The following is an 18,204-nucleotide window of genomic DNA, read 5'->3' on the forward strand; positions in this document are numbered from 1 at the left end:
CATAGCGGTGGGCTACAGTGACGCGACTTGCACGCACTACTTTTTCGAGCAGCACAGCAGGCTCATCATCTCATCTCGGGACTCCACACATCCATCCAAACGGGACCCCTGGCTCGTCTACGGGTACACATGTATATGGGATCGTGTGAGGGGAAGAAGAAACGACTGGGACGCCACAAAGCAGGTACCTTTGGGTTTGTTAGCCACGCGAGTCTGCAGCGAGCCGTGTGTCTCGAACAGGGAGGTAATGCGCGGTGGGCATGTATGGAGTAGGTCGTCAGCTTCGCGCAATTTCTCGGGCTGTCCTGTCTTGTCTTTGGCTCATTTCTGGCAGTGACAGGCTGCCTTGACAGCAGCAGCATCCTTTCTTTTGTTGTGTTTTTGCCTTCTGCGGCATTGCAGAGCTTGTTTTAGGTACACGAAAGAAGGTTGGGTGAGTTAAGCGGTGACGGGCTGGTCCTTGGGCCTATCCTTGCCTGCTTGTGTCCTTGCCAACAAGCCCGACTCGTCTCCCTGATTTTTTATATTGCACTCTTGTCTTTTTCTGTTTCATTGCTGAGAGCGAGTACGACGTAGATAGAACCTGACGACGAAGCCTTGGCCACCCGCTGTCGTCGGAAGCTCTGCAAGACATTGTGCTCGAGTCGGGATCGGGCTAGGTCGGCCGGGTCCTCTGGGCATTTTGGACCACGGGGACACGGGGATCGACCAACTGTAAGCCTCGCCGCTTCCAGAGCCCATATGATTCACTGATGGCCGCCTGTCTTTTAGAGGACTTCTGGGGACATTGCGCAGAAAAGTTGGGTAGGGCAGGGGGGAGAATATCCTTACCTAGCCCTCTGGGTGTGCGTACCCGGGTACGGGTGCCTATGCGGACTCTGCTTTTGTTTTCTTCTATTCTTTTCTTTCTTTTTTTCTCATCCCCCCCTCCTCGTCTCCCTCTATCGTAGTAGATGACTGGGTCATTTGTCCGGGGGACAACGAGAAAGAAAAAGAACAAGGGGTTGTGGGCGTCAAGATGCATCATCCTAGCTTAGCAGCCCCAGCCTGGTTCCCAGTCGCATCGAGACCTTTGACAGAACCAGACAAGCCTCTTGGTTACCCCCCATACCCCAGCATGCACGCTACCTTAGTACTGCTTGCCCCATCTTTCCCCAACATCATGCCCCCTCCCCCCTTCCCTCCAAGTCCCTCGGCCCTTTCTTGCTGGGCCTCCTCATTCTCCTCAGGCTCCGCTCCTCTCCTCTGCATCGGTCTCTTTGGCTGCCCACTCTCGACTCACCCTCACTCACTCATTCACTCATCTCCCTCCGCTACCTCCTCCAACACACCCAGTACCTGACCTGCACTCTACGACTCTGCGACCCGCTGGCGCTCTATTTTGATTTCTTCTGCACCCTTTGTACAACCTTGATTGGGTTCGGCCTCCTGGTCAATCTCTTCCCCCCTGGTTCTGTAACTGTTCCCTTCTGCCCCCTGCTGCTTGATGCATCCGAACTGCCTGCCAGAGTGACTGGGGGGATGAACACACCCTAGTCGACCACACTAGCCACCTCCACATGTCTACTCACTGACAACCACTCGGGGGGAAGGACAGTCATCATTTTACCTACTAGGCCAGGCAGGGTAACCTCTTTGCCTTCTTGACCTACTTCATAACTTCACCGGTCCCCGATCCTGTCTGGTTAGCTCGGCTTCTATTTTTTTCTGGTTCCTGTGCTTCCGCACTTTCACCACGAATATTCACATTCACCATCCTCAGTCGACACTCTAAAGAAGGACGTGTAGGCTGACTTAAACCTGCCCCGACATGTTGTGAAGAACGGACTGGCTTTCCAAAATAGCCAACGCCCGCCCGCTTGCTTGAACCAACCGCTCCACGTTTATCGGTGCCGTACCGAGTATTATAACGACTCCAAGTCTTTCGGTTACACCTACTCGAACCTTTCCACATAGATATGACGACCTCCATATACGAACCAATGAACGGATTAGCCCCTCCTGGAGTTCATCCAGTGGCCATGTCCCGTCCCCAGGTCGGTATTGAGCGCCTGCCGACACGGCGGATGAGCAATGAGCCGCGGGAATCTATGAACTGCAAGTCATGCCGCAAGCGCAAGGTGAGACAGAAAATGGTTACCTCCTTCGTCGCACTGCACGGCAGGGAGGTTTCCTCCACCACAGCGCTCGAATTAGAGTCTAACATGATCACCCTGCTAGATCAAGTGCAACAGGCTTCGGCCCTCTTGTGAAGCTTGCCAAGTCTTCCAATGTCCATGCATATACGGTAAGCAGGCCATATTCTGATATCTTCACAGGTGATTTTGATTGAGGGCACGCATTGTTTTACTAACATGGCCGGTTTGTTTCTTCACAGATGCTGTACCGAAAAAGCGTGGACCGAAAACGGATGTGCTGGAAGCACTCTTGAAGAGAGTAGATGGCCTGGAGGCCAAGTTGAAGGAGAAGAATGCGGGAGAGAAGACCCCGACGACACCGACCACAGCAGGCATCAAGGAAGAGGAGGCTGCCCGAGGAGAGACTGAGACCGATGATGACCCTAACCCCAAGCGCCCTGCATTAGACACCAAGTTAGATGCGGATGAGTCGGCCGTCTACTCACCTGCCCCCGCAAGGTAGGTCATCGCCACACAACGCACTCCAGAGACAGTTGGCTAATTTCGGAAGTGAACCGTCACCACCTGGTGTACAACCCGACGCTCTCTTGGACACCTACTTCTCAAGGTTCCATTCCAAGCCCTACCACGTTCTTGACGAGTCTTCGGTCAGGCAAAGGCTGCAGTTGAACCAATTGCCAAACTACTTGGTCCACGGCATCTATGCTGTTGCTGCGAGGTATGAGAGGCGCGGAATGACCTATGAAATCCCACTGACACGTCCAATAAGGTACACACCTCACCCAAGTGGATATCAATCAGCCGTTCAACTGAGCGAGGAGTTTGCCGCACGGGCAAGAGCCGAGATTGACACAGATGAACCTTCAGTAGATGCCTTACAAGCACTTCTTCTGCTGGTCATTGCTTTTACTGCCGCAGGCAAGGGAAAAAAGGCATACATGCTGATGAGTACGTGAAATCAACTACAGGGCGGATGGGGCTATTGCTAACTACAGATGCAGCCAATGCAGTAGGGATGGCGATGGCACTCGAGACACACCGTGAGATGGACAACAATGCTCGCGTAACACCAGTTGAAAGAGAAATGAGGAGGAGATTGTTTTGGACATGTTATCTGCTGGACCGGTTTTTGGCTTGCGGATCTAAGCGCCCCTCCCTCATCGGGGACAAGACAATTCTTCTCCGGCTGCCCTGCTGGTCACCGAACCCATCAGCGCCACCTATCGATGGCGAATTCTTCCAATCCGGGTCCAACCTTCAGTTTCTCCAGGGCAGCGGGAAGAAGTCGCAGGGAAGTACAGGCATGCTCATTGACATCAGCCGCATCCTCGGCATCACGAACCGATACCTTGCAGCCGGGGGTGTAAAGGGCGATTCCCACTTTCCTTGGCACTCGCTATCTAACCTCTCCAAGATTCGCCAAGACCTAGACATCTGGGCTTCTGGCACCGAAGACGTGTTTTCAAGCTTGGACACGTTGTTTGGCCAAGCCGACTCTACGATTCTTGTTTTGAGCAAGCTCATCTATCACCTCATCCACTGCCTTATCTATCGGCCGTTCTTGCCTATCGACCTTGCCGAGCTCGCCGGGACTGGACAACATCAATCATGGCAGATTGAAGCGACAAACATGTGCTTCTTGCACGCGAACGCCATTTCAGAGCTGGTAGAACTTGGCAAACAAACCGGCACTATTGAGTGGCCTGCCTTTGTGGGTTACTGTATTTGCACCGCCGGCACAGTCCACATCCACGGCGCGCACTACAACAAGAACGGCAGCGGCGATTCTACCGTGTTTAGTATGTCCGCCGACTTTCTGTCTAGGGAGATGCAGCAACTCAGCGAGCTGCGTTACGCCTGGGCGAGCGTGCAGCACCAGAGAGAGACTCTCCAAGGCATTTACAACGCCCATTCCGAGCTCGTCAAGAGCCTCGGAAACAATCCCATGCGGTATTCACCGGCATTCCACCTCGAGGACTTCTTTGATCGGTACTCGAACATTGGCGGGCCTGGAGGCCAAACGTTCAATTTCGACGCGGCAAACTTGAGCCTGTCTGACGTGGTTGTTGATTTCACCGCGGATGCGTACACGGGTCATGACCTCTACGCACCTCGGGCAAACAGTATGCACGAGAGTGAGCGACCAAACCTGAAGCGCAAGAACACTGCCCCATCTGGCCGTAAGCGCCCGGATCCGAAAATTCTGTCGCCGCTCAGTACGACAAGCATGGCACCTCCGCATGGCTTGCCGACACCATCGCATGCTCGGCATTCCTTTTCGCAGGCGACCCCTACAATGGCCACTCATCCGTCTCCAGGCCTCCTGGCAACACCCACCTCGTTACCACCGCACCCTGAAGTCATGGAACATGCCTCCATGCCTGTTTCGCACGGACAGTATGATGAGGCAGCAGCGAACAACGCAGCAGTGGCCGCAGCGGCGGCTGCCGGCTTCTCTCTTGGACCTCAACACCACCAGCAAGGCAACATGCCCAACCTGTCATCAACGCCATTCTCTCCTCAGTTCAGCTTCGCGACTCCTGTCGCTAGCGGTAACAACGAGGGAGGTGGTAGTTACGATCCCATGTTTGGTGGGTTGCCAACCAATGCATTCAGCAGCCCTGCCGCGTGGCACGGTGACGATGGGGGAAACAAAGTGGCAGGGGTGGCCGCGCCCAGCCCAGGGAACAAGAGCAACAACGGTAGTACTGGAACCGGCCCCGGCGAGGAAAAGGACCCGTTCCTCAGCTTGCTAGAGCAACTCGCTGAGAACGAGCATCAATTCGCACGTCCAGGTAGCGAGCTCGACTTTTTCTTCAGCGGCACCGGCGCGGCACAGTAAGAAATTGTACGATTCGGAGACTCGGCCAAATTTGGTCCGCAGGCCAAGGCTGCTGGTCGATTTTTTTTCTTCATCTTTTTTATATATTCATCTTTAGCCAGCACGATACCCGTGTTTGGACGCGCTTGTCTTTGGAAACTTGGTCAGAGCCCGGGAGAATCTGGTATTCGATTTAGATTAAGAGGGAAAATCATCAGGATGAAAAGGGCACTCCCGGATGGAGCGTTGACGATGGGATGATCTAGCATGTCTGGGAGTTTCGGCACCGGTGCTTTCTCAAGGCGGTTTGTGTAAGAACAAGCATCTATGGGTCTTGACCCTATTTTTCCCCAACCTCGTTTCCTCCCTTCTTCTCTGGGACAACGGCTTCCGCAGGGAAGAGGGGGCGGAGAAGAGACAATACGGTCTCGCAGAGGAGGGTCTTCATAATTCTTAGTCGCTGAGCGACGGGCGTCCCATATAAGGGGCTACCCGATTTTGAGAGTTGAGTTTTTTGGCGAGAGTTTCCAAACTCTATAGTACACGCTTATTAGAGCTTGTCACAAGCGAACAAATACCATTCAAAGTCAATATGATCTGATGAAAACATTTTCAGCATTGAGTCACGGTGACAATATATTGTGAGGTTTCAGTATATACCGGGGACATGTCGCTATAGACGTCCCATTACACGCCTCGGTCTGATCCGATCGATCGGCTTCTAAAAGAAAGGAAGAAGCCCGCTGGTACGAATCCTGCGAAACTAGAACAAAAACAAAACAAATGAGAATCAACCAGTGTGATTGCGTGTCTACCTGCGAGTCAAGGCTCAAGAGTCAACCCGAGAACATCGGCTCGCCAGCCTATACCGTACCTTACCTTTTCTCCTCGGCCCATGACATGCCCCAAACGCGCCTTTGTGGGGGAACGTCCATCTCGCGTGGCACTGTCCCGGGGAAGAAAAAAAAAAAAAAAAAAAGGTATGGAAGACGGATGGGCAGTCAGGTTAAGGCAGGCCAGGACAGGCCAGGACAGGACGGGTCCGCGTTTGCGTTATTGTGCTGCTGTGCAGCAGCGACTCGAGGACCAGGTGACACGGCTCTGGGGCTCGTTTCTTCTGCATTGCATGAAATGGCATGCCTACCCGCCCACCCTCTCGAAGAAGGAGAAGAAGAAGATGTAGGTACGTAGATACATAATCTGGGGGGGGGTAAGAGAGAGGGAGGGAGGGTATGGTAGTATGCACCTCGGCCGAAGGGAAGCGAAAACAGGCACCAGGATCGTTCTATACAAGGGTATAATAACAAGGGGAGGGAAGGAAGAAGAGAAAGAGAGACGGAGAAGGAGGGAAGAGAGAGAGAGAGAGAGATGCGCCGTGACTAGGTGCCGAGGATCCGTTGATGACCTTGCTGAGGGGGAGCAAATGCGGGGAGAGCAAGGTACCTACTATAGTGTAAGGGAAGGGGAGGGAGGGGAGATGGGCCGGAGACTGTGAGGTCTCGTCGGTATTCGCTCGGGTGGGGAGGGAACTGTACGAGCAAGCAGGGTATTCTTGGACCTGGTACTTCTTCTTCTTCTTTTGTTTTTAATTTGCTTGTTTATTGTTGTTATTTCGTTTTGGACTAGTAATTCTACGAGAAGTGTGGCGGCGGCGAATGCGGCTCCGTTGTACTAATGGAGGTTTTTTTTTCATTGCTTTTTGTGACAGAGCACATTGGGGGGAAGAAAACAGATGCTACAAAGTGTGAGTTCAGTAAACGCATAGTGAATAAACGAGTGGTGTTTGTCCCATTATTTACGGTTCCTCGGGCCGTCGCATCTGAGATGCTTCTTTCCTGGACTAGAAACGAAGAACAAGAAAGAAGAGATAATATAGAGAGGGATTAAAAGACTGTGGGATATAACAGAGATGCGGGCTCGGGGCTGGCTGGTAGTGAGGTGGTACTGAGATTGGGGTTTCTCATCGACTGGGGGGGTAGTAGTGGTGGGATTTCTGGGGTTTGATTTGGGGTCCGGGGTTCGTTCGTGTGTGAGTGGATGAAGTGTGGCTTGCGTGTCTGGCCGTGCCGTGTACTACGTAGTTTTCGTTGTACCTGTTGGGGTACCAGGTTGATCGAAGGAGCGTTAAAAAAAAAAAGGCGGGGAAGAAGAGGGGACTGGGGCAGCGGGGGAGAAGGAGGAGGCATCATGTTTGTGTGGTGAGGCTTTTCATGATGGCTGTTCAGCTGGAGACGGGAAGAACGAAGAGAGTGGTCAGCTTCACCACCCTCCCCTCTTTCATGAAAAAGATGATCAACAGGAATATTGGATAGCCACATGGAAAAGGGTTCTTGTTGTAATGGCCTGTTTTCCGTGAGATAGTTTAGCCCTGGAACCCTGAATGGGGAAACAGGATGTGGGAGCGAAGGCCAGAGGAACGGAGGGATCGGCGCCTTTGGCGCGTTGCGAGCGGTTCTGTCGGGGTTTGGATGTTACGCTGGCTGGAGGGGATTATGCGGGGGAACTGCGCTGCTAGAGGGAGGGTCATATGGCTTTGGGAAGAAGTGATTGGCACCAGGGCGGGAAAGTAGAGTTTAGGTGGTTCGATCTGGGGTGAGAAGAGTGTAATACGGGCATCAGGGGTGTGTGTGTGTGTGTGTGTGTGTGTGTGTGTGCGCGCGCGCGTGGTTCTGCCCTGGTAGTAGATTCGTATTCCTGAGATTACCCTCCGGGGATCAAGGGGATCGGTGGACGGCGGCTGTGCCGGGCGGGAACGGGAGCGCCGACCTGGGTGCACGATCCTTCTCTACCCCTCCATCCTTCTCCGAGCAGCACTGTTTGTGCGGCTAAACGCCGTGCAACCCTCAGTTCCTCGGCGCGGGGAACCAACATGTCCTTCGGCCGACCAGGTACGATGTGTTACGATTCAAGAGGGTTTCCTTTGCCCGGTCGTACGGAGATTCTCTCTACCTTGCCCTACCCTGCACATCTTGGACAATCCCGTGACCTTGGCGAACGACTTGGCACGATTAAGTTTACCGCTGCCTGCCACGGTTACACTGAGCTCTGACTTCTTCTTTCGGCAGGCAGAATGTGCAGCAACGTACTATGTAGGGTAAGCGCGGCATAGGCATCAGTCTTGGTCAAACTCGTGCTGCATTGCCCGGGTGGACCAAAGCAGACATACTCGCAGGCCAAGCGGTCTCATGTTCCTGCATTGAATTCTTCGTGAACCGCGGAACCAGCCCAGTGGGATCAAGTGTCGGCCAGCTTGGTGGCGAGCATACGCAGGATATTGTTTGTGTGATGCTTCAGGGTTTCACAATCCTGGTTGACGACTCACGCTGTGATATTCGCACATCCCATCTCATGAGTTGCGACGGTCTGTTAAAGAGTATTTGGTCAGCTTGCTGCTTGTTCTTTAGTTCATGATAATTGATTTGTTAGTTTTGGTAATTTCAGCTAATAGGAATATTCTTAAGTGCTATTTCACGTAGATGAGCCCACGACTAACAAACTACTCCATGTCTCCCAGTTATGGCACTCTCTAGAAACACAATAACCAGATCTCTACCAAGATGTTTTAAGTCGTAATTTCAAACGATTTTGCCTCCTTATCTAACATGTAATGGACGGGCAAAGTCACGAGCGTTGGTGTTTGACTTGTTGCTGGCTGGATAACGATGTACTTTAGTTGACCTGTAGAAGGCTAGTTGACGCGCTCTTCGTGTCAATATCTTCCGTTGGCAAAGCCCTGGATGGATTCATGTTGTTTGAGTAACGATAGCCATGTCTACACTTCGAGCAACCTCGGGATTAATTAAGGTGTATGGTCGCAAGACACTTGTAATGTTAGTATGGTTGTGGGTTGTAGAGAGCAGAGAGACCGGAAGAAATGGGGAGATGTGAAGAACCGCGGTATTTCCTTACATTCGTTCGTGTGACGATCGGTGAAAGTCTGAAAATTGGTAGAAATCGAGGTTTCGTTGATCAACTACACAAGTGTAGCTTTGAATTGCTGTTCCGATAGGCATGCTTGTGTAAGTAACCAACTAGCTCGAGAAGGTAGCTCTCTTTCCAGGGCCAAACTAAATACAATCATCGACTACAATAAAACTGCGGGGAGCCGTTGGCCGTTATGGTTTTCTGGATAGATAACTGTCCTCACATGTGCAGTCTATCGATTGTGTCATTCCAACAATGTTCTCGCATTGACTCCTCTGCCCCTTATTACCACTCATCCAACCTCCCGATACTCTGTGTGATATTGTACTAAGATGCTGTATTCATGGTTCGCTCTTCATTGGTCCAAGTTTTGGGGATAGCTTTCGTCACCCCGGCAGAACCTCGATTTTATTATGATTCTTTTCTGATAAATACATTTCTTGTAATACCCAGTTTATCAATAACATCTTCACCATACTCTTCATCTATATGCCTGACATCAAGATGAAGCTACTTCTCATCCAGTCGTGAAGTCGCGGTTTTTCATAAGACGTTTCCATTCAATTGTATTCAAAACCAAGCATCATTTACTCGCAGTTTAAATATTCTTTAAGAGCGTATACACACAAAACGCCTCTCATTATCTATCTCTGTCATCTTCTCCTCCACTGCATTTAGTAATTCTCTGTCAGAAAAGATACAATACGGACAACCTAATCAATGATGATCACACGGAAGGACTTCATGACAGCGGAGAATCAACAGAAGGCTTACCAAGCTCCCGATAACAAGTCCCAAAACTGCCTTTGGTCCCGAGAATATAATCATCCTCACAACATGGTCAGACTATAACTACAACTGAGAATCGACAATCTCATAAAGGCCTTTGTTCACCTTGCCTGCTGTAAACTCGCCTAGAACAAGTATATTGATAAATCAGCAATCTTCAGCTGCCCGTTACACTCCAACTGACTAGCGTCTAGTAACGCAGGGAAAGCCGACGTCTTCGACTTGATATTTGCCAACCTCATGACGATGAACATGTAGCGATGTACCGTTGTCATTCGATGTTGATCAAAGTCAGCCTTTTGATTAAAGTTAGCGTGTCAAGTCGGCCCCTCTATTAGACAATACTAAGTTGTACGAAACACAAATATTGCTCGTCATATGATAGCAATTTACTCCTCGAGACACAGTTAGGAAAACTTCACTGAACGGCTTGTTAAAGTGCCTCCCAAGGAACGTCGCCTTACAACAAACCTATGGTTGACAGTTCTATACCTGTTCATTTCGTAGACACTCAACTGTCTGCACCTGCCCGGAGAAGTTCTGGGAAGTCTCTTGAGTCTTTTGTCGTATCAGAATTTACCCTGAACCAGTCAGTGAACTGAGGGTGACTTCATGATATCTTCTGGCCAGTGGAACACGCAAAGTGTAACACAGGCAACATGTTCCTGGGAACTGAGAAAGCGAGAAGTTAACTTGCATTAGAGACTTCTCATCTTAACGTAACGTGGTACAACTAGTGCAAGAAGTGTACGAAAGATGTCATTTTCGATTCCGTTTACTTTATCCAAAGTCACCCCGTTTAGTTATCGACAGAAGGTCTGCTTTCAAATTGAGACAACAACTATGCTCTTTGAGGTTTTGCACTAGGCTGCTCTCATTGATACTTCCAGTGCTTATGTTTAACGAGAAGAAAAGAGTTGAAGTAGACAAGAACGAAGTGTGCAAGTAGATTGTGTCTGATCACGCCGAATGCAGATCAGCCAATGTCGCATGAAGAACTCCCAACTATCTCGGCATCACGTTGCGGAACATGTTAACTAAAGCTCTTATCAGGGGAAACACGTCTGAACTGCAGTGCATCGGTAGATGGCGAAAAATATGCCTCGAGAGGGGAGTGAACCCGGATATCAAACCGTAACTGCCGACGCGCAGACACAGCATCAACACCCAGCACTGTTCTGACACAGCCAACTACCAAGAAATCTCGTTGTTACAGCAATAAGTTGAAGCGTGACATATCACCATCACACCAATGCTCTGTCAAACCACGAAAGCCAGCGAGGGCAACATCTATGGACACGTCTGTCACCGGTCAAGCTCATTCTACATTTGAGATAATCGAAGCGAGCAGAGCAGTCGTTCTCTACACCTCTCTCCACGTCTCACCTAGTCTTCCAGAACTTTACGAAATTTCATGTCACGAAACACGTCAACCTGACGGCCGACATACATGAAATCATGTCTCAAACCAGCACCTACCGCCGCCGCCGCCCTTTCAACTCCCGACAGAAGCCAGGAAACTATCAACGCCTGATTCCATGATGAAAACATGGAGTGGCCACCGGCACGCAGAACACCAAAAGTTCCCACATTAGATCTCGTCTACGTGGGTATATCCGCGCGGAGAGGTGATGCCAGAGTGGGTTCTTCCCATGGGTCTTCCCCAGATTAAACATTTGCCACGCCCCATTCGTGTGTGCACACTATATCGTCTATCTTGCAATCATACATCCGTCGCTGGTGTTGTGTTCTGTGACGTATCCGTCTCTACGAAATTTGCCAGTGACAGGCTCCTTCTTTCGATGATCATAAGTGGCTACCTTACTGTACAAGCTGAAACCTGCTCGGCAGTCCCTCTGAGTGTACTTGATGGAGGAGAACTTTCAGTAGAGCGGAGCGTCTAGAATACTACGCACCCCAGTTGCGTAGTTACGGTTGAGAGTCGGGGTGGAAAGACGAGTCAAGGAACGATATATCATTCAATGTCAACGAGCAAAGAATCATATCTGTGGCGGTTGAAGCACCAGATGCTTCGATAGTGTTGATACAATCTCTAGCCCTCGCCACTTGGTCAACGTCGCAAGGAACGACCCACGTGTTCCATATAGTTGAGGCCGACATATGCTGGCAGGAGCACTCTTACAAGTTATTCTCACGTTAATGAGCGGACGACTAAACTAGGGCTCACGTCCTTCACAGCCTATATTCCCTGGCCCATTGATCTGACTATAATGAAATACGATAAGATGTCGAGATCCAAATCCATGCCTGTGCGCATGTCATCTTCACCAGAAGCTGAAACTTCGGTGAAAGGGACAGGGGTATCGAGCATCAGTGAGTTGGCAGTTTTCAGCTGCCATTCGCGAACCAAACCAAACAACTCTTTGGTCCTGCAGGAGAACCGAGTTTGGCCGCCAAGTAAATGGCGGTGTCACTTAAGCCCAACTGGAACCCTTGCCGGCGCCTTGACACGTTGCGAGTGCCCAACATGCCTGGTGGTCTGTCACACAAGACTAATGTATCTCCAAAAAACAAAAAAACTATTCGTGGCATAAGTTGAAGATTTTTCTTCGGTTAGGGTGGATAGGTGAGGATGGCCTGTGGTTGAGATGTGGGAGTAGTGACAGCAACACCATTGAGTCGACCGATTATGGACTTCACTAAGCGTCCTCAGTCAGGAGTTGCGGGAGTCATCTCGCTGCCACACTCGCATAACCGAGCACCGAGCGGTCTCGGGTGTAAGCTACGGTGTTTCTTTGGAAACAGTCATGGTACTTTTGACGTAAAAAGATCGTGGCAGCAAAGTGGCCGGAGCAGGGACGGAATCGCGGATGTAATCTGGACAATTTGCGGTGACGTCCACTAGCTGGCCCGGCAGTAATGTCGACAAGATGTGTACGACCTTGGCCGGTCCCTCTGGTCACAATGATGAAGACGAGAGAAGCCATCTTAGATCACTTGACTGCCTAATTGATTCCCATATCCCGATACCGCTTACTGAGCATGCTGGTGTTTTTTTGCTGAATGGGCACGCGAAGGAGCTCGGTCAATCCCTGGATTGTTTCAAACGACAAAGCTCGGAATCCTTCACGTCCTGGACATGGCTTGCGGAGGGGAGCGGATTTCCGTGGAGCTCATGGACATGCCCGGAAGAAGCTGGAGCTTCCAGTTAATATTGAGCCGCACACAGAATAATTACACGAACGCAGCAAGCGACTCGCCATGTCCTGCAGCAGCAGGGCAACTGCTCCGGTAGCCTAGGTTGGACCCTGGACAAACTGTCATATAAGCGTTAAACCAATTTGAGGAGTACAAGCCGCCCTCGGTTCCTCGGTTGGCAATTATCAAAAGCCTCTTACCAGCTATGGGTCTCACTAGCAAGTTCACAACAGTTTGCGGCCGATCATTCAATAGCGAGGCCTATTGGAGAAAAAAAAAATTCAGAACGTACACTGCACGGCGCAATATACTCCGAGCCATAAAGGTAGGCGGTAAGTCAAAGTTTTGACAGCCTCACCTCATCTAATTGAAGGGACTTATTAAGGTTGGGATTTGAGTTGGTCTAGTTGCACCTGGACTGCATCTCGCCGTCTGAGGTTGAGCAAAACGCCGCGCTCATGTCTGTTGCTTGCGTTGCCGACAGGTGCCGGCAGCCATCGGCAGGCACAAAAAAAGTAAAGCGTTTTCCAACACATCCGCCATGCAGTGAATTCTTCACTTGTAAGAAGAGAGCGAACCGGCCGAGAACTCCAGGAAGAGACTTTGAAAGGGAGGAGAAACATTGAGCCCTGACAGGTCTGGACCGCGACCCACAAACGCACGACCGGTCCGGAGGGAGCTGAATCTACGCTGGAAGAGTTTCATAGGACCGGCCGGCATTACATACCGGTTTGGAGTGTTCCAATGGATATATGCATGTAGCAAAGCAGGTGCGGGGAGATTGCTCTTCTCCAGAGGCGGGACTCTGATCAACATGTTCTTTGTGAGGTCAAGATTGGGATCTTTGCAGTTTGCTCATTCACTAGTTCGTGGGCTTGGCGACAAAATCGGATATTGACCGTCGGTTCGTGCAGGCTTTGCCTGCCGTCCGGTGACGAGGGTCGGGTAGATTGCGTTTGTTGTATCTCCAGCTGCCATTTCTCTTGGCATCGGAAGTCCTTGGAAGTCTAAAAAATCGTACGAGGTTGGTGATTTGATGTATTAAGGTGGTGTCTGACTCGTACACTTCTGAGCACAAGGCGCCGTTGAGGGAAAAAAGCTTGGCGTGGACTTACAACGAGCTTTTCCATGATGCGGCAAGGCCAGCCAGCCGCAGGCAGCCCGCTTTTGATCAACGAAAGGGTACGTAAAAATCCAGCAAATAGTCATTTATCCTTCATTCAGAATTTTCATCGGGCCCTTCATCATCCTGAAACTGTGAGAGTTGCAATCGGCGGAAACATCTTGGTGGAATAATTGACGATCGGACATCTGGCCTTATGGGCGTATGGTCCTTGCCTTTTAAGTACGACTTGGTCAATAGCTTCCAAGATTTCATGGCGTGGGGTTGATCCGCTACGCTATCCACTGCCGGGGGCCAGAATTTGGCATCCCGGGGTTGTTGGGGCTTCAGAGACGTGGAAACGTGGGCACTGACACGGATGAGAAAGAAGGTTCTTTTTCTAGCTATTCGGATGACGTTTGTTTCTCCATGATGCGGGCATGATGTTGACGGAGTTGTGGTTTCGGAAGAGGGCGACGATCTGCCTTTTGACTCAAGCTCGGCGGTTGCTGGCAGGAAGTCTGCTCTCTCCGGCTGACAGGGGGCACTGATACATGGGAGATGGTAGTGGCCAGGGTGTTTCGGGCCATAACCTCCAGAGCCTCTGAGTTCGTGCAAAGTGAAGAGAAGAGAAGCATCGGCGGACCGCTGAGTCAGCTGCTCGGTGCTTGAGAAATCGTTGTCGCGGATTCTCGAGCTATATGATAACGACAACACTGAAATTTGCATTGGCATCGACGAGAGCTGTCGGCCCAGCAGCACAAGGACGAGTGAGAACAAGCTTCTTCAGGGAGAGGGAGATACGTAGTACACTCATGGTGACGGCCAATTGATCATCCCGTCCCAAGATCCAAGAAGGGGGGAGGGTTTGCCTTGGCCGACGTCTCGAGTGACGGAGTGTCGGTAACGCTACCGCTTTGACTTGGTGGTGGTTCCGTTCCGAAAGCGAGACCCAGGTCATCAGAAAGACGGAAGCTCGGTTGGTCTGCAGCGTAGTAATGTATCGTTCGTACCTCACTCACGCATATAGGCAAGTTGCGGTAACCGAGCGTTGAGTTCGTCCTTCCCGCCTTCAGCCCAGCGCGACACAAGTGGCACAGAATGGCATACCACCACACGCACCCCATGATGGCCTGCCACTTGCCGTCAGATTGCCGGCTGGTGGCTGACGCATCTCACACCTCCTCTTCATCTCCTCTCTTCAATGCGATCGACAAAGGGTCCGTATTCGTTGCGTTTGAACAATATGGCAGATCAATCATCACCCACAGTTCCTGGCCCGCTCGTACTTCGGTCCATTTTTTGCGCCATAACTAGGGGCCACTGCAAACCCATCCAAAGGCCCAACGCTAGCCAAGCATTCCGCAGTGGGCACCAGGCTGTGGTTTCTTGGCAATCTTTTTCAGCGTCGGCCATTGCACCGCTTCGGCTTGCTCTCCTCTCTCCTACCTCCCACAGTCGCAATGAGGCACGGGCGGAGTACAAATTTGCAGGGCGTCTCTCCACTTTATCTTGATTTTTATTCTCTCAACTGTATGACCATGCGACCTGAAGAAGGTGTATTTGCCGCAATCACGTAGGACCCCATAACGAAGCAACGAGGGGGATGACGAGGCGCGTGGCCGATGGGGACGAACTACTCGAATGGCGGTAGTGGTAGTTATTTCAGTACGGATCCCGTCCACGAGGAGCAGACGGGGAAGGGCCGGCGAGCGGAAAGAGGGGAAAGGCTCGGAAGCGCAGGAGGAGCTTGTGTGGACGGTGGCGAACTGGACGACTAAGTTTAGGTTGGTGGTTCCCAATGAGCCGGATCTTGTTTTCGGGGCGAGGTTCTCTCGCTCGAGGGAGAGGACTTGTAGACTTTGTCATAGGTACTGGGCTGGAATTGGCCGGACTGGGACTGGCTGCCGTTGCGAGCCCGGACTCTCGGTCCTCAAAGAGGTAAAAAGCGGAAGACGCTACCGGCGGTGCTGCAGGTTGGGTTTAGGGCACTGAGGGGGAACAGGAATTTTGACACAGAGCAGTGGCTCCCGGTGGATATGCAAGTGCCTCAGAATGCCGCTTGCTATGTGGATGTTTCCTGTGGCCGCGGCGTGGGAAGCAAGAGTGTTGCTGCCATCTCGTCTGCCTGCCCCCTCCAAAAACTCCTAGCGCCGTGCCACTTGCCGCCCAGTGCTCACTGCTCCTTCCAGCATCGATCCTAGGAAAGTGGCCCTGGGCTGTTGCTCTTTCTTCGCGCCATCCCTGGTTACGATGGATGTGCCTGGGTCCAACTGGCAGGTGCGAAGTTGAACTTGGCCAAAAAAGGTCCAGAATCCGGGGTAGACCCGTCCCAACGAGATCGCTAATTGGCTTCCAGGAGGGTGAGGATCGACGCACTCTATGTCATCGCCCACCGCCCATTATTACGCGGTCCGCTGTAATACGCCAGCGATGGTAGAACACAGTTAGGTACGTACCCAGCCTCACACCGCAGTGTTGGGGCAAAATCCATGGCTCTCCTCCCCTCCCCTCAGGGATGCAGTCGGCGAGGAAGATGGGTACCTTTGCAGTGAGGAACTCATACAAATGATACATAGTTCCTCCATGCAGATACCATGCAGAAACAGTTGGCGGCGGCCTGCCACTGGTGCGCCCTACATTGGGACGGCTGCGGCTCCACTCTACCAGAACCGCACCGTTCGATTTTCGTGTTTCTTCCTTGCTCGGTTTTTTTTTTTTTTTTTTTTCCAATTTTCACGAACTCGCAGAGAGCCAAGCATCGCTTGTCTGTCGTATGCATTGTTATCGCTCATGTCCATCCCGTGCAGTTTTGGCCATCCAGTCAGCCGTGTCATGCACACCAGTCAGCTGGCTGGTCAGCCGGCCAGTCAATCGACTTGTCAATTTATCTGTCAGTGTATATCTGTCAGTCAGTGTGTCAGTCCGTCAATAAGGCAGACTAGAAAGCTTACTACTACTCCTACGCACTACTGATGACCGCTAATGTGGATTATAAGGTCCCGCATGGATGTTGTTGAGGTACGGGACGCCGTGTAAGTATACATAGTACTACAAGCATCTAGGGGGGAGCGGAGAAGGTCCACGCCAATCTCGCTCTGCCACTCCGAAAAGACGAAAAAAGCTGAGGCGACAGCGACCGCCCTGTCCGTCTGCGGCGGGGGAACGCTGCAAAAGGCATCCTTTGATTCGCATCACTGTCCACTACTCGGCCTCTTTTACTCCATAATTATTGTGGGAGTATCCTTCGGCAAAGCAACGGATACCCATAGCTCTTGCCCTGGATCGGAAAACTCTGCACTTGGCTGGCTACCATCCGTACCAGTAACAGCGATAGCGACAGCGACAGCGAACCATGGCATGGCTGGATTCGCCATACATTCGCACGCATACACCTATACATCCATACATCCAGATATCCTTCCATGCGTACGGATAGCATGAGGGGTCTGTCTGCAACGCCTGCAAAGCCTGGGTTGCTGGACTCCGCCAACTCAGCACAGTCCAAGCCAAGACTACTGCACCATTTCCTGGTCCACACCTACATAGTACATTGTGGGCTCAACTTGACGAATCCACCCGATTTCGCGCTCTCGTCCGGCTTACCTGTACAACTAGTGTCGGCTTGTTTGACGCCCAGCATTTTCCCATGACCTGTTTGGTTTCCTTTACTTTGCCGCTTCGCCATCCATCTCATCTTCTCGAGAATTCTACTTCTGTCTTCTTCCCTCGTCTGGTTCTTCCCTACCTACTGCGCCGTCCCTTGCGACCAAACCCCAACCGATCTGGCTGTCTCGCCAAAACACGGCCGCTAGTCTTTTGCCAGAGGCTTGTATGACGCCGCGCCGTTCCTGGTCTGCCAATTGCGCCCCGCGGAGTCGTCTGACCTCCACACCACTTTCTGGACTACCAACCACGAAGATATTCGCGCAAGCTTGCAGCTAGAAGGATTGGATGACTATACCGGACTGGCTTGACGGGTAGCAATAAGAAAAAAAGACTAAAAGAGGAAAAGGGAAAAAGGCAAAAGAAGAAAAAAAAACCCAACTCTACTACCCCAGCCTTTCCCGTCTACCAGCTTTCTTTTAGAGACAACCCCCCCAATTCTGGCCAACGACTAAGCGACCCCGACTTTCCTTCTCCAAGAGCAAAGTAACCATTGTACGCACCTTCCGACCGCCTTCGCAAAATTGTCGCGTGCCAGACCACATCCCACGATAGCCACAACATCACCGAAACGAATTGCGATCCAAGACCCTCGATGCCCACCG

The 18,204-nt window shown here is 51.4% G+C and overlaps 1 protein-coding gene across 1 annotated transcript; it reads left to right on the forward strand.

Annotated features, from left to right (window-relative positions):
- Nucleotides 1–1,958: 1,958 nt before the first annotated feature.
- CTRU02_200323 (fungal specific transcription factor) lies at nucleotides 1,959–4,980 on the forward strand (the record flags this gene model as incomplete). The annotated part of the gene is made up of 6 exons (XM_070203669.1): nucleotides 1,959–2,120; nucleotides 2,221–2,287; nucleotides 2,378–2,636; nucleotides 2,689–2,856; nucleotides 2,908–3,086; nucleotides 3,140–4,980. 6 exons carry the CDS (start codon nucleotides 1,959–1,961, stop codon nucleotides 4,978–4,980), a joined length of 2,676 nt encoding a protein of 891 aa, XP_070062251.1.
- Between the last annotated feature and the right edge of the window lie 13,224 nt (nucleotides 4,981–18,204).

This window comes from Colletotrichum truncatum (assembly GCF_014235925.2).
Source record: "Colletotrichum truncatum strain CMES1059 chromosome Unknown Contig_0001, whole genome shotgun sequence".
Lineage (NCBI taxonomy): Eukaryota > Fungi > Ascomycota > Sordariomycetes > Glomerellales > Glomerellaceae > Colletotrichum > Colletotrichum truncatum.